Source organism: Peromyscus eremicus, chromosome 8a, assembly GCF_949786415.1.
Source record: "Peromyscus eremicus chromosome 8a, PerEre_H2_v1, whole genome shotgun sequence".
NCBI classification, from domain to species: domain Eukaryota; kingdom Metazoa; phylum Chordata; class Mammalia; order Rodentia; family Cricetidae; genus Peromyscus; species Peromyscus eremicus.
Window position 1 is genome coordinate 86,810,553 of NC_081423.1, and position 14,523 is coordinate 86,825,075.

Here is a 14,523-nt window from a genome sequence, read left to right on the forward strand (position 1 = left end):
TAAGCATGTTATTTAATCAAAAACAATTATTAATTTAAACCTGAGTTATGGAAAAATCAATTCTTGATAGGAAAGTTAAGGTTGGTGACCCACATCTGTAATCTCAGCACTCAGTGGGTTGAAGTGAATAAATCACTTCAAGTTCTAGGCCAGTCTAGCCTACACAACAAGTTCCAGGCCAGTCAGGCTATACAGAGGGGGAAAAAAGCCAGTTTGCCAGTTCCTGATCATCTCTCTATAAGAACCAAGGTAGTAGATACAATGAAGATGATATTTTCTGTAAATACAGAAGAAATGCAAACACACATCTCTACCCTTCAATAGCCTACCAGGAAAGCATCTTATTTTAGGAAATATTTTTCTAAATAGACCTCTTGGGAAGACAAAAGTTAAATTTTATTAGGAAGGAAAAGGAAACCTCATTACTAGAGTCAAAAATTTTTGCATTAAAATGAATTGATTAAAAAAAACACTGTTCCTCTCGAACACCAAATACCAAATTATATTCAAGACAGAGAAAAGTTTGGGGCCTGGGAGACGGCTCAGTTGGTAATGGTGGCTGTTGCCAAGCCTGAGGACCTGGATTAAATCCCCAGAACCCACATGAACGGAGAGAAACAACTCTTTCAAGTTACTTTCTGACTTCCATACAAGGCATGGCATATGCCACCCCATTAAAAAAAAAGTAAAAAAATTTTCTGAAGAAAAAACAGTGTCAGGCATTGTGGCATACACTTTTAATCCCATCTCATGGGAAGCAGAGGCAGGAGGATCTCTGTGAGTTTGAGGCTAGTCTGGTCCATAGAAAGAGTTCCAGGACAGCCAGGACTGTTACACAGAGAAACCCTGTCTTGAAAAAACAAACAAACAAACAAACAAACAGACATGGTAGCTCAGGACCATAACCCCAGAACTTGGGAGACCAAGGCAGGACAGTGGAGAGTTGAAGGCCAGCTAGTTCCCACAGAGTGGGAACTTGTCTCGAAACAAAAACAAAACAGCTAGGAGCTCTCAAGTCAGTGATGTGCTTACATTCAATGTACCAGGACCTAAGTTCACTTCTTAGGACCCTTCTAACTGCAGCACTAGGAGGTGGAGGGAGGAGAATTCTAGGGCTCACTGGCTAGACAGCCCAGCCTACTTGAAAAGTTTTAGGTCAGAGACAGGCTGTCCCCCCTCCCCAAAAATAAGCAAAGTGAAAAAAAGCCAGAGAAACAACACCCAAGGTTGTCCTATGGCTTCTGCACACACAGAAAGTTGGAGAGGTGGCTGAGCAATTAAAAACATATAGTGAGTTCAGTTCCCAGCACACATATTTAGGGGGCTCACAACTCTAACTCTAGGGGTTTGATATTTCTGGTCTCTGAGGGCACTATCCCAACAAGTACACATACACACATATATACATAATTAAAAATAAGAAAAAGATTAAAGACAAAGAACGAAAAAAAAGACTTGATAGTCATAAAACAGTGACGTAATTCCATGTATTGTATTTATTTGTGGTTCTATACAAACGAGTAGATCACAAACCTTCTGCGTACAGTCGTTCTGCGAGGAAAACTGCGTCTCGGTAAGCATAGTGGTTTAGTGCTTGCCATATAGCAGCCTGTAAACAGAGGGAAGGCACATAAATACACACAGCCTTGAACATAATACTCTTGTATATACAGTTCTTATCTATAATTTATTTCAAGTCTGTTAACTTGCTGTAGCATCTTACCAGCCCTGGTTATTTGTATTTCTTTACATGTGTGTGCAGACACTCGCAGAGGCTGGGGGTGGGGCAGATCCCCTGGAGGTGATTATGAGAGACCAGATACAGGTGCCAGGAGCCCTGTGGGTCCTCTGTGAGAGCAGCAAGTGCTCTTTCCAGCCCACTGTATCTAATTTAAGTGATAAAACTGCAATAGCCAGATTAAATTCCATAGTGTGCTGCTACATAAAGTTTCTTACTATGACTTTGAACATATCTGCATTTACTCTCTCAATCCTTGCATGAACTTCCAATCTTCGACAATCTTCTGTATAGTCTTTTTCTTCACCAATAACTTGCTCATCCCCAAACCCTAGTTTAAAATAACAATCCATAAAGATCCCTTAGCCCATTCTTCTTTCTACCCTACCCCCATTCCTTTTTTGAGATAGATTTAAAATTTTTACCAATACAGTAGGAAAAAAAGCTTAATTTTTTTTTTTTTTTAAATAGGGGGCTGAGAAGATAGTGAGTTCCAGGCTAGGTAGTCTCTGTGTATATGTATGTATGTACATGCTTAAATACATGTCATACTTCTCTGCCAGGAGTTAAATACAATTATTCTAAAACACTGCCATACAAATCAGTCCAATAATGCTCAATCTTATGGAAAGAAATATTTACAATACTGAATATCACACCACACTAAAGAGACTCATTAGGGCCAGAGCAGTGGTTTTCAACCTGTGGAACACATAGCAGACATTTACAATTCACAACAGCAAAATTACAGTTATGAAATAGCAAGGAAATAATTTTATGGTGGGGGTCACCACAACATGAGGAATTGGATTAAAGGGTCACAGTGTTAGAAAGGTTGAGAACCCCTGGGATAGAGGGTCTTCTATTGTTTGGGAAATAAGGATGAGATGAGGAAAAAAAAATGGTAAGGTCACTAAACACAAACAGGAGCTGCTAGAAAGGTCTGTTGGATCTAGGATTCTGCAACAATTAAAGCCATTTAAAAAAGTACCAAATATATGCTGTGCAGGAACATCTAGAACCCTCATCAAATGCTCCACCATATTTGCTGCTAATTTATCCACATGCTATTAGCCAAGGACTCTATTCCTTCTTATATATTTGCCTGTAGTATATATCAACATACTTATATATACTTAGAGCACGACAGTAATACTATGTGTGAAAATTTTTCTTTGACTCTTTGTAGATTCTGGCAAGACTTACTCTTGCTTATCTCTAACCCACTCTTCCTTCTATCTCCCCGCTTTTTAAAGACAGGGTCTCACTATGTAGTCCTGCCTGGCCTTGAACTCACTATATAGACTATGCGCCGATCTCAAACTCAGCCGATCTCAAACTCAGATCTCAGCTTGCCTCTGCCTGGGATTAAAGGTGTAGACTTACCAAATGAGCCAGTTTTCCAGCTCACAATTACTAACTTAAGTGTTAAAACTGCAACACTCAAAATAAATTCCTTTTATTTTGTGCACTAAGTGCACTAAGAATGGCTTCCACTTCTTATATACACAATCTTATGGAAACTACAGAGCTCCCCAGATAAAGGCATATATAATAAAACCTGTATGGACTAAAAACCTGGTGTATATCTGAGGCTTGTTATACATTTAAATATACACTGAAAGCTGTATACATTCTGAGATTCATAAATACTCTCGTCCTGTAAGAAGCATTGATATAGTTTGTGGGAACCGTGTGTGTGTGTGTGTGTGTGTGTGTGTGTGTGTGTGTGTGTGTGTGTGTGTAATAAGCTCAATAAATACTTGTAGAATTGATTTAAATGTTTGAAAGAAAAGGGGAAAGTTACCAAACAAGTAAGTTCCTTATTTATTTAAAATTTTGTTTTTAGACTTATTTATTTATGTGCTAGGTGTTTCACTTGCATGTATGTCTGTCTACCACATGCATGCCTGGTGCCCAAGGAGGTCCAAACAAGGTACTGGATCCCTTCAACTGGAGTTCCGGGTGGTTGTTCTGAGAGCTGGGAATAGAACCTGGTCTTCTGAAAGAACAAGTGCTCCTGTCCAGCCCTGGAATTCCTTTCACTTTTGTATTTTGAAGAATACTACATTATTAGTGTCTTAAAAATCACACAGTCACTAAGAACAGGAAGGAAATGGCTTTTAATCATACCAAGTCACAGGTGTTGGCTAAGTATATAAGTAAATGATTGCATTAGTGATTCAATCAAATTCATTCCACACCAGAAAGGTTTTAATTGGCTGGTTAATAAATTTAATCATAATTTACAGAACTAATCCTAAAGAAAGAGATCTAGGCAAGAGTACATGTCTTTAATCCCAACACTTGAGAGGTTGAAAAAAATCTCTGTGAGTTTCAGGTCAGCCAGGACTAGAAAGACTCAAAATAAAACAAAATAAAAACTTTAGTCCATAACAGAATTTTCTTTCCTTAAAAAAATTTTCCCCTAAAATTTCCTCATAGTTATTATAGAGCCAACCTACTAGTACAAAGCATGAAAACAAAGAGAAAAGTGAACCTCCCAATAAGACATGTCGAGCTGTGCAGACCACAGCAACATTTCCAGCTTGATACAGTAAGACGACAGTGACACAACAGATATAATATAGTATAATATATATATATATATATATATATATTAAATAAGCTATCTCATGCAATTTCTTATTCTCAAAAAAGCCCCCTCTTAAAATTTTATCTGGTTTATTATCAATTTTAATTAAAATCCATTATGGAATGGGATAGATTTGCTTTCTAGCTTGCTTGTTTTTTGACACAGGGTCTCTTGTATCTCAAGATGGCTCCAAATTTGCTATGCATGTTTGCAACACTCTTGCTATGCTATGAGGATGACTATGAACTTTTGATCCTCCTGCATCTACCCTCCTAAAAGCAGGATTACAGACATGCATGCACCACCGCTACTGGTTATACAGTGCTGGAACTGAACCGAGGACTTTGTGCATGCTAGGCAAGCACTCTACCAACCAAGCATCAGCCCTCAAAGCTCATTCTTGTATGGTATGTATACAGAGGTCAGAGACTGACTTCCCACCTTAGTTTTTGAGACAAGGTTTCTCAGAGCCTAGAGTTCACCCATCCCACTAGACTGGCTGGCCAGCAAACAAGAGGGATCAATCATCTTATCTTTCTTTCCTAGTGCTGGAATTACAGGTGTGTGCTGCCACTTGACTTTCACATGGATGCCAGGAACCAAACTCAAGCTCTTGGGCTTGTGCGGGAAACACCTTACCAACCAAATTATTTCCCCAGTCCTTCAAAGAAAAAAAAATTAGATTAATTTTATTTTATGTGTATGAGTGTTTTGCTTACATATATGTATGTCCACCATGTGTGCCTGGTGACCAAGAAGTCAGAAGAAGACACTGGATCCCCTGGAACTGGAAGTTATGGCAGGTTGTGAGCCACCATATGGGTGGTGGGAAATGAACCTGGGTTCTCTATAAAAGCAACAAAAGTGTTCTTAACCCCTGAGCCATCTCCCCAACACCTCAAAATTCTTCCCCCGCCCCCGAGACAGGGTTTCTTTGTGTAGCACTGGCTGTCCTGGAACTCACTCTGAGACCAGGCTGGCCTTGAACTCATAGAGATCTTCCTGGGCAAGAAGCAGCCTTTAAACTTGTCAACAGTGTCCTCCTCAGTAGTGTTGCAGTCTTCCTGCCAGAAAGCGCTGTTGCAATCATCCTGTCATTTCAGAATTACCTTCCTCAAACACACTATCTCCACTGCAACAGAAGACAAGGGCTTGGGCTTAAATCCCTGAACCAGTTGTGTCTTGGGCAAGTAACTTAATGACTCTTATAGGAAGGCTTAATCTATTTATTATCATTATTATTAGTCTTTTCAAGACAGGGTTTCTCTGTGTATTCCTGGCTGTCCTGGAACTCACTATGTAGACCAGGCTGGCCTTGAACTCAAGATATCCACCTGCCTCTGCCTCAGTGTTGAGATTAAATGTTGTCTATTTATAAATATATTATTAAATATATATTTTATTCATTCATTCATTCATTTACTTACTTACTGTGCTTAGTGTGTCTCTTCATTTAAAACATAAGACTCAGTTAAGGGCTGGTACTACCCCTGCAAAGGACTGGAGTTCAGTTCCAGTACCCACATCAAGAGGCTCACAACCACTTGTAACTCCAGCTCTAGCGGCTATGGCATCTGTCCTCTACAGGAACCTGCACTCATGTGCACACAGTGTCTCCCAATTAAAAACAGACTATAGAGCAGTGTGGCGGTGACACACGCCTTTAATCCCAGCACTCGGGAGGCAGAGCCAGGCGGATCTCTGTGAGTTGAGGCCAGCCTGGTCTACAGAGCGAGATCCAAGACAGGCACAGAACTACACAGAGAAACTCTGTCTCAAAGAAAAACAAAACAAAACACAACGGATTATATAAAACATAAAACTCCAGTCAAGTACAAGAGTTCCCAGCACGTATCTAGTCACTGTGCAATTCATTCTATGCTGTCACTGTTATCTTTCTGACATCACGCTGATTCTTTCTTCCCTCAAATTATTTTCCTTGGAAAGCTACACAAAGCTTACAAAATAAGTATCTACAGAATAAAGCACAAATTCTTTTTAGATGTTCGAATCAATTTCATTTTAATCTTCTGATATTCAAATCAATTTCATTTTAATCTTCCTTTAACAGCAATTTTTAGATCTATTGTCTAAAGCCAAAAAAATCTGCACTATTCATTAAAAATTCAACATATTTTCATTCTTCAAACTTTTTGTAGCCACGTGGTAGCTTATGTCTGTAACCCAAGAATTCGGCAGAAGAAGGCAGGAAGATTAGGAGTTCAAGACTAGCCTAGGCTACACAAGACTGTCTCAAACAGAAATAAGAGACCTCTGTGCAGAACTAGAAAGCTCGGTTAGCTGGTCAAGTGCTTGCCCGTAAGCACAAGGGCTTGAGTCTGATCCTCAGAACCCTGTCAGGAAAGATGGGAACAGTGCTGCAGCCTTCTACTTCCAAGGTTGGCCAGGTACAAGCTGGTAGATTCCAGCCAGCCTGGTCTACTTGCTAAGTTCCAGATCACCAGAGAACCCAACTCAAAAAAAAAAAAAAAAAGCAAGATTCTGATAAGAAAATATGGGTTAAAATCTAACCATGTTCCTGCTCAATAATGTATTCCTATAGAATACTGAAGATGTACCTACGGCAGGTGTTCTCAGGGTGTCAATCTCAACACAACACAGCGCTGCAGATCTCACCCCAGGAGCTTCTTTCTGCACCTCCACAGTCAGCTCAGGAGTCTACACACACCACACAAGTGGTGTGGTCTATACACACCTAGAAGACAGTCCAGGACTTTCTGGTCTAGTGTCACATGTATCTTCATACTACTCAGCTCACTTATTGTGTTTACTACTTTTGGACAACATCACTCACCCATTAAATAAAATGGAGAGCAGACCTATCTTGAAGGTCACATGATTTTGGCTTATATTCTACATATAACAATATAAAGCTCAGCAGATAAAAGCACCTGTTCCAAGGCTGACAACCTAAGTTGGTCCCCAGATCCCATGATAGAAGGAGAAAACCAACTTCAGAAAGTTGTCCTCTCTCTCTCCATATGCATGTTATGGCTCATTCACTACACACACACAAATAACAACAAGATAAAAAAAATTAAGTAGCAAAATACCTAGCCAATTTAAAGTTCTTTATTTTGCTTATTAACTGGGATATTCAAAGCCTTTAAACAGTTTGGATTCAAGTTTCTACTAGCAGTAAGAAATTATGAAAAAGTCACTTCACAAGGTTTGGTCAATGTCACTGGGGGATTTTTTTTTTTCTTAAATCATAGTTTGAAAGTGGAATCTTTTTTTTTTTTTTTTTTTTTCAGAGCTGAGGACTGAACGCAGGGCCTTGTATCTGCCTAAGCATTCTACTACTGAGCTAAATCCCCAACCCCAAGGAAGCCTAATCTTAAAAACAAAAATATGGGTTGGTAAGCGTGAACTCAGGTGTTTAATATACTACAGACCAGTAGGGTGGTGGTGGTGGTGGTGGTGGTGGTGGTGGTGGTGGCGGCGGCGGCGGCGGCGGCGGCGGCGGCGGCGGCGGCGGCGGCGGCGGCGGAAGCCTTTAATCCCAGCACCCAGGAGGCAGAGACAGGAGGATCTCTGTAAGTTACAGGCCAGCCTGGTCTAGAGAGTGAGTTCTAGGACAGCCAGGGCTACAGAAAACCAAACCAAACCAAAACAAAAAACGAAAGAAAAAAAACAACCACCTCAGATCAAAGGGGCGTGATGGCACATTAATCCCAGCACCCAGCAAACAGAGGCAGGCCAATCCAGTGAGTGTGAGGTCAGCCTGATATACATAGTGAGACCCCCTTGTCCAAACAAACACATTCCCACTCATCTATTCTCTTCATCTACAGAATCATTGCTATCTACATTTGGAAATAAAATGGCAAAGTTTACCTTTTTGACAAAGGAGGCAAAAGCTTCCTTTGGAGAAAAAATAGCCTAGTAAACAAATGGTGACGGCAGCAGTGGATTTCTTTCTGCAGAAGAACGAAACTAGATTTACATCTTTCATCTGAACAAAAATCAATTTAAATGTATCCAAGACCTTAATTTAAAAGCTGATTCACGTCCGTGTTTCAGGCATCACTGTTTGCCAGGTGATAGTAGCACACACCTTTAATCCCAGCACCGAGGAGGCAGAGGCAAGTGGATCTCTGTGAGTTCGAGGCCAGCCTGGTCTATAGAGAGAGTTCCAGAACAGTCAGAACTATACAAAGAAACCCTTTCTTGGAAAAACAAACAAACAAACCCACCCCAGGAACTTTTAGAAGAAAACAGGAAGAATACCCTTCAATGTATATTGAAGTATTGGGGTAGGTAAGAACTTTTAAAATAGAATACCAACAGCACAGGAACTACCCCAAGTACCAACACATGGAACTACACGAAAATTCAAGTTTCTATACAGCAAAGGAAACAATCAGAGTTAACAGCCCACAGAATAAGAGAAAATCTTTACCAGCTATACTTCAGATGAGGACTAACATCTAGAAATTTACAAAGAATTGCAGAAATTCAATACCATAAAACTACCCATTAACAAATGGGCAAATGAACTGAAGAGACAGTTTTCAACAAGTCAGAAAGGCTATCGTCATCAACAAATCTTGACAACAAATGTTAGAGAGACGGAGAGGAAGGAACCTCTATTCACTGTGGGTGAAGCTGCAAATTAAGATAGTCATTGTAGACTCAGCTATTTCCCTCCTGGGTTATACCCAGACAACTCCATACCCTTCCACAGGGATATCTGCACCCCACGTTTATTGCTGTTTTATTCGATATAATTTTTTTTTTTTAAACCAGAACCAACCTGGTTATCCATCAACAGATAACAAAACTTTGGTATATATAAAGCATGAAATACCATTCCACTCTAAAAAAGAAGGTTTAAAAAACTTGCAGGAAAATAGAAGGACCTAGGTATCGTTCTAAAATATTACTATTTATTTACCTAATATTATTCTAAAATATATAATACTGAGTTCATACAGTCCTAGAAAAGCCTTTTCTAGCCAACAGCAAATGTATGCATGTAAACAAACGTCCATGTAGGTACAGTATTACATGAAGAAAAGAACAAGAAAGGCCAAGTGTAAGGAGATGAGGATGGACAGACTGTGGGCAATGGACACTAGTTATGAAAGAGGATAAAGAACAAATTGTTTTTCTAGTTCTAATTCTGTCATGGAGGTTTTGGTTTTGGTGGTAGATAGTATATAAAATAAATATGATACTAAGATTAAAATATAATGTGATAAACTGCAGATGTTCTCCTTAGAGAACTCCAATATTTGGATTATATAACAACCTGCCAAAATGTCACTGAGAAAACAACAGGACAGAAGAAATTATTTCTAACTCAACTCAGCAATTATTTCTTGAATGTTTCCTACGATCTCTATAGTCAAATCAGGTAGATAAGGATGATTCCGCTGACACTGATCAGATGACCAAGTCACTTCTGAGCCTTTATCGCATGGGCTAAATAGAACCAGGCCAGTCTGGGGCAAATAATAAGATTCGGTCCCAAAATAAAGAAATTAAAAAAAAAAAACAAAAAAACAAAAAAAAAACGAAGCTTTGCCCAGAACAACAATCCTTCATTAGTTCAGCAAAGAGATGGGCCATCCCAAATTTCTGCGCAGGTATCTCTCAATGCCTGAGTAATATGCCACTCACTGAGGGAAGGGGATGTGGAATGGACTATTCTCTATCACCACAAATTAGTAGCTGATGATGAACACAGAGATAAAACTCAGCACCCTGTCCAACAGATGGACAGCACCCAGGGCACCACATCTACAGATTAAAAGCCAGACGGGTTTGCTGAGAAGTTGCTAAACAGAATTAGAAGCCAAACAGAGCAGCATTCTTTCCTTCTTTCTTTCCAACAAAATGTGTAGGAGACATTCCACAGAGGAAATTAATGATCTAGTCCTGGGCTGTATTCTTATGAAAGATGAACCAACAGCATAAAGCTGTAAAGTCACCGGGCGGTGGTGGCGCATGCCTTTAATCCCAGCACTCGGGAGGCAGAGCCAGGCGGATCTCTGTGAGTTCGAGGCCAGCCTGGGCTACCAATTGAGTCCCAGGAAAGGCGCAAAGCTACACAGAGAAACCCTGTCTCGAAAAACCAAAAAAAAAAAAAAAAGCTGTAAAGTCTTACTTGCTATGTATTCTTTATGTATATGGTATATGCATGTATCATGTGTTTGGGTGTGGCCAGAGGCTGATGCCAGGTGTCTCCTTCAGTTGCTCTCCACCTTTAAACCAAACAACCTTTTCAGCTGTGCACTGTATGCAAGTGTGTGCGGATGTATGAGCACACTGTGCAGAGGCCAGAGGAAGATATCTGATGGCCATCTCCATCCTGTTCTGCCTTATACTCTTGAGACAGGGCCTCTCTGATAAACCTAGAACTTGAGGTTTTTGTGAGCTAGGCAGCCCAGCCACACATGGCTTTTTGCGTGTTTGCTAGCAACCACTCTCAGGTCCTCATGCTTGTGTAGCCATTCCTTCGGTGGCCGAGTCACCTTTCTGTCCTACCATCTACTCTGACAATACCAAACTTTTTTTTTTTTGGGGGGGGGGTTATCTTGTTTTTGAAGCTTAAGGATAACTTTCACTAAGTAGGGTTTAAGAAAAAAAAAGTACAGGTTAGGTGATGATTCTCACAGCTACCACAAGGAGAGATGGAGAAAGGTTGTGTCTTCTATGTTAAATACGGAATAGAAATAGACAACTTACTAAGGAAAGAACAGGGGAGCTGGAGATGGCTCAGTGGTGAAAAGCACTTGCTGCTTTTCCCAAGGAACTCAGTTTAGTTTACAAGACCCACATGGAGCAGCTCACAACTACCTGCTGGATCCAGTTCCATGTGATCTAACACCCTCTTCTGGCCTTCAAGGGCACCTGCAAGCATATAGGGGCATGTGCATATATAAACACACAAACAAATCCTAAGAAAAGAAAAAAACATTCCCAGGAATAAAAGCTCGTAAGCTAAGGAAGAGACCCAAAAGTGAGGTTTTGGTTGCTTAAAAAAAGGGGGCTCCACTGCACAACCTTGCCTCAGAGTTGTTATCGAGTAGAGAAAGAATGCCTTTGAACTCCTTATTTGCTTGCCTTTGCCTCTCAAGTGCTAGGATTACATCCATTGTCACAACTCACTGAAATATCATTTTATTTGTGATTTGAAGACAGGTTCTCACTATGTAACCTAGGCTGGCTTCAAATTCATGGTCCTGCTTCTATTTTTCAGGTCCTGGGATTCCAAGCATGCACCACCACACCCAGCTCAAATATTTTAAATGTACACTGTACTCAAAATTAAATGTGACTACTATGAATTGTTTGGTCTTGTATTTGAAAGGGGGGGGCGGGGGGGATTGCTTTAAGACCAAGAAAGCAGCTGGGTGGTGTTGGCGCATGCCTTTAATCCCAGCACTCAGGAGGCAGAGGCAGGCGGATCTCTATGAGCTCGAGAGCCAGCCTGGTCTACAGAGTGAGTTCCAGGACAGGCTCCAAAAGCTACACAGAGAAAACCTGTCTCAAAAAACCTAAAAGACCAAAAAAAGCAATGAGTAAGAAAAGCTTCATACAATGTAAGGTATGAGAAAGGGAGGGAGGGAGAGATGGAGGAAAAAAGGAAAGAACCCTAACCAAAAATGTCACTGTAGAATTTATCTTATACATCAGAATCTAAAATTTCTATTTCTATAACTCTAGTTTTTACTTATCTGATTGGTTGTTTTTATATTTCTGCTTTTGAGACAGGGTCTCATTTTGCCCAGGCTGGTCTCAAACTTAAAACACAGATGAGGCAAGCCTTGAACTCTTGAGCTTTTGCCTCCACCTCCCAAGTGCTAGGATTACAGGCACATTGTCCATAACCAGCTCTCTATGATGGTTCTTTATCTAGATGGTTCTCTGACCCCACATTTGGCCATGTCTGGTGGGGGGCATTTTGGGCCTCAAAATGGAGGAGGCATCTGATAAATAAACAGAGATGCAGTAAAACACTCCTTAAGACACAGGTAACCCACTCCACTTTCTCCAAAAAGTCAATCCTGCCAAAATTAAAAAGCTTGGCCCACATTACCATGTAGCAGGTCATCCTACCAGCCTATGTATCTAACTCTGTCTTTTCCTCCTTACCAATAAAATCACATCACTATTCCCAACACACTGTTTTCATTACATAGCTCTACTAAAATTTTCTTGCAGCCATGGGTAGTAGCACAAGTTTGTAATCCCAGCACTCCAGAGGCAGAGACAAGAGGATACTAAATTATAGGCCAGCCTGGGCTACAAAGAACCCAGGTACAAAGCCAGCGCAAGATTCATTATTAACCCACTAAATCTAAACCTTTCAACTTCAATGCTAAGTCTCCTGTAATCTGATTCTGGTTGTGCAAACCCTCTGTTTTCAACATCTATTCTAGTTAGGAATACCGTTAACACTAGTCAAGAACTATTTTACTGTTCTTCTGAAACGACACTCTTGTCTTTGGGCTTTTCCTCATGCCATTCATTTCATGCCAAGAATATTCCTCCTCTTCTTCAATTCCTTAGGTTTCAAACTCTACTTGCTCAAAAAGCCATTCCCATTTTATTTTCTGACGTACAAAGATGTCTCTTTCCTAAATTCCTTTATTAATATCTGTATAATCAAATGCTTATACTTAACATACTTAACATCCAATTTTTCCTGCTAATCATTCTTCATGTCCTCAGGACTAGAACCCTAAGATTAAGAATTACGTCTCTATAGTTGGTAGTTTCACAAGTTATCTTCAAAACAGAATTCCTAAATGACAGATTGTCTTTTGAATCTGCCCTAATCCTAACAGTTTGCAGAAAGGCATTTCTTATTTTTCTGGGGGGTAAGTTTTAGCTTTGGGGAATTCCTGAACTCACTATGTAGACCAGGCTGGCCTTAATTAACAAAGATCCACCTGCCTTGACCCCACAAGTCTCATAAGTGCTGAGATCAAAGGCATGTGCCATCACATCCAGCTGGATTTTTTATTTTTAAAATAGCACCTCCAAAATAAAAATCGGGCAGTCATTTTTGATACCAACTCCAGGAATCCCCCCTGCCCTGCCTCTTGCTTCACTGGTTCTACTTACCAAGTTATTTCCTGAAATTCCACCTCTAAAACCTTTATTTGCTCCTTTCTGGTTCCACTTTGGATACCTTTGCCTCTAAGAATACTGGCTTCACTCTTGATCATGATACTTCTCACAGAGTAACCATAGGATGGTACTCTTTGAATCAATCTTAGATGCCACTTGAGGACATCTTACCCCAAGCCAAAAGTACTTCTTCACTATTTAATAAAACTCTAAAAGGATGGTATACAGATAGTACCAAATTATTTTGTTTTGGTGTTTGAGACAGGGTCTTATGTAGCTCAGACTGACCTTGAACTTCTTATCTTCCTGACTCTAGTCAGAGTTTCAGATGCAGGTTAACACACAAGGTTTTTGCATCCAGTTACTCTATTGCATATTAAAATCATTTTCAAAAGGCTTGTCTACAATTTCATTCAATACTTCTGTGAAACTTAACGTGCAGAAATAATTGATAAAGCATTATCAATTGGTGCATCTATATAAAATGCCTCCCTCTTAAAGCAACAACAACAGAGCTGGTGAAACGGCTCAGAAGGTAAAGATGCTTGCCACCAAGACTGAATGACACATACATGCACACACACAATAAGTGAATGTCAAATAAAACACCCGGCAACAAAAAAGGCCACCAATTTTATCAAGTGAACTTTTACAGGCATCCAAATTAGTACTGTGGTGAATGCCTTTAATTCCAGCCAGGGCTACACAGGGAGACCCCGCTACAAAATAAATGTGTGCTTTGAAATATGAAAGATTTTTTTGTAAAGACTCAAATACAAAGTAATACTTTCTCTATGAGCACTAACTTGAGGAGGGGCTTATATTTAAGTCTATATGGCACATTCCATTGGGTAGTCCATGTAAAAGCTTGAAAAGGGGGGGAAAGATCGGAACAAACAGTTGAGTACTATTTCTGTCAACTTTTCCCTGTGCCTAGATCACCAGGAACAAAGCAAAGAAAATATTTTCAACACTATTTTTATCCTAATACATGGAATGAGTAGTTTTAAAAAAAGTATCTTGCCAGGTGTGGTGGCGCACATCTTTAATCCCAGGACTCGGGAGGCAGAGCCAGGCAGATCTC

The 14,523-nt window shown here is 40.1% G+C and overlaps 1 protein-coding gene across 4 annotated transcripts in view; it reads right to left on the reverse strand.

Moving 5' to 3' along the window:
* Window positions 1-14,523, reverse strand: part of Cdc27 (cell division cycle 27) — a 47,361-nt gene that overhangs the window by 30,632 nt on the left and 2,206 nt on the right. For 3 of the 4 annotated variants that reach the window (XM_059271943.1, XM_059271942.1, XM_059271945.1), the window contains exon 1: window positions 1,534-1,601. In XM_059271943.1, coding sequence (XP_059127926.1) covers window positions 1,534-1,601 — 68 coding nt within the window. Of the gene's footprint in view, window positions 1-1,533; window positions 1,610-14,523 lie in introns of those variants that run through there. The other variant, XM_059271941.1, reaches the window with a different exon arrangement.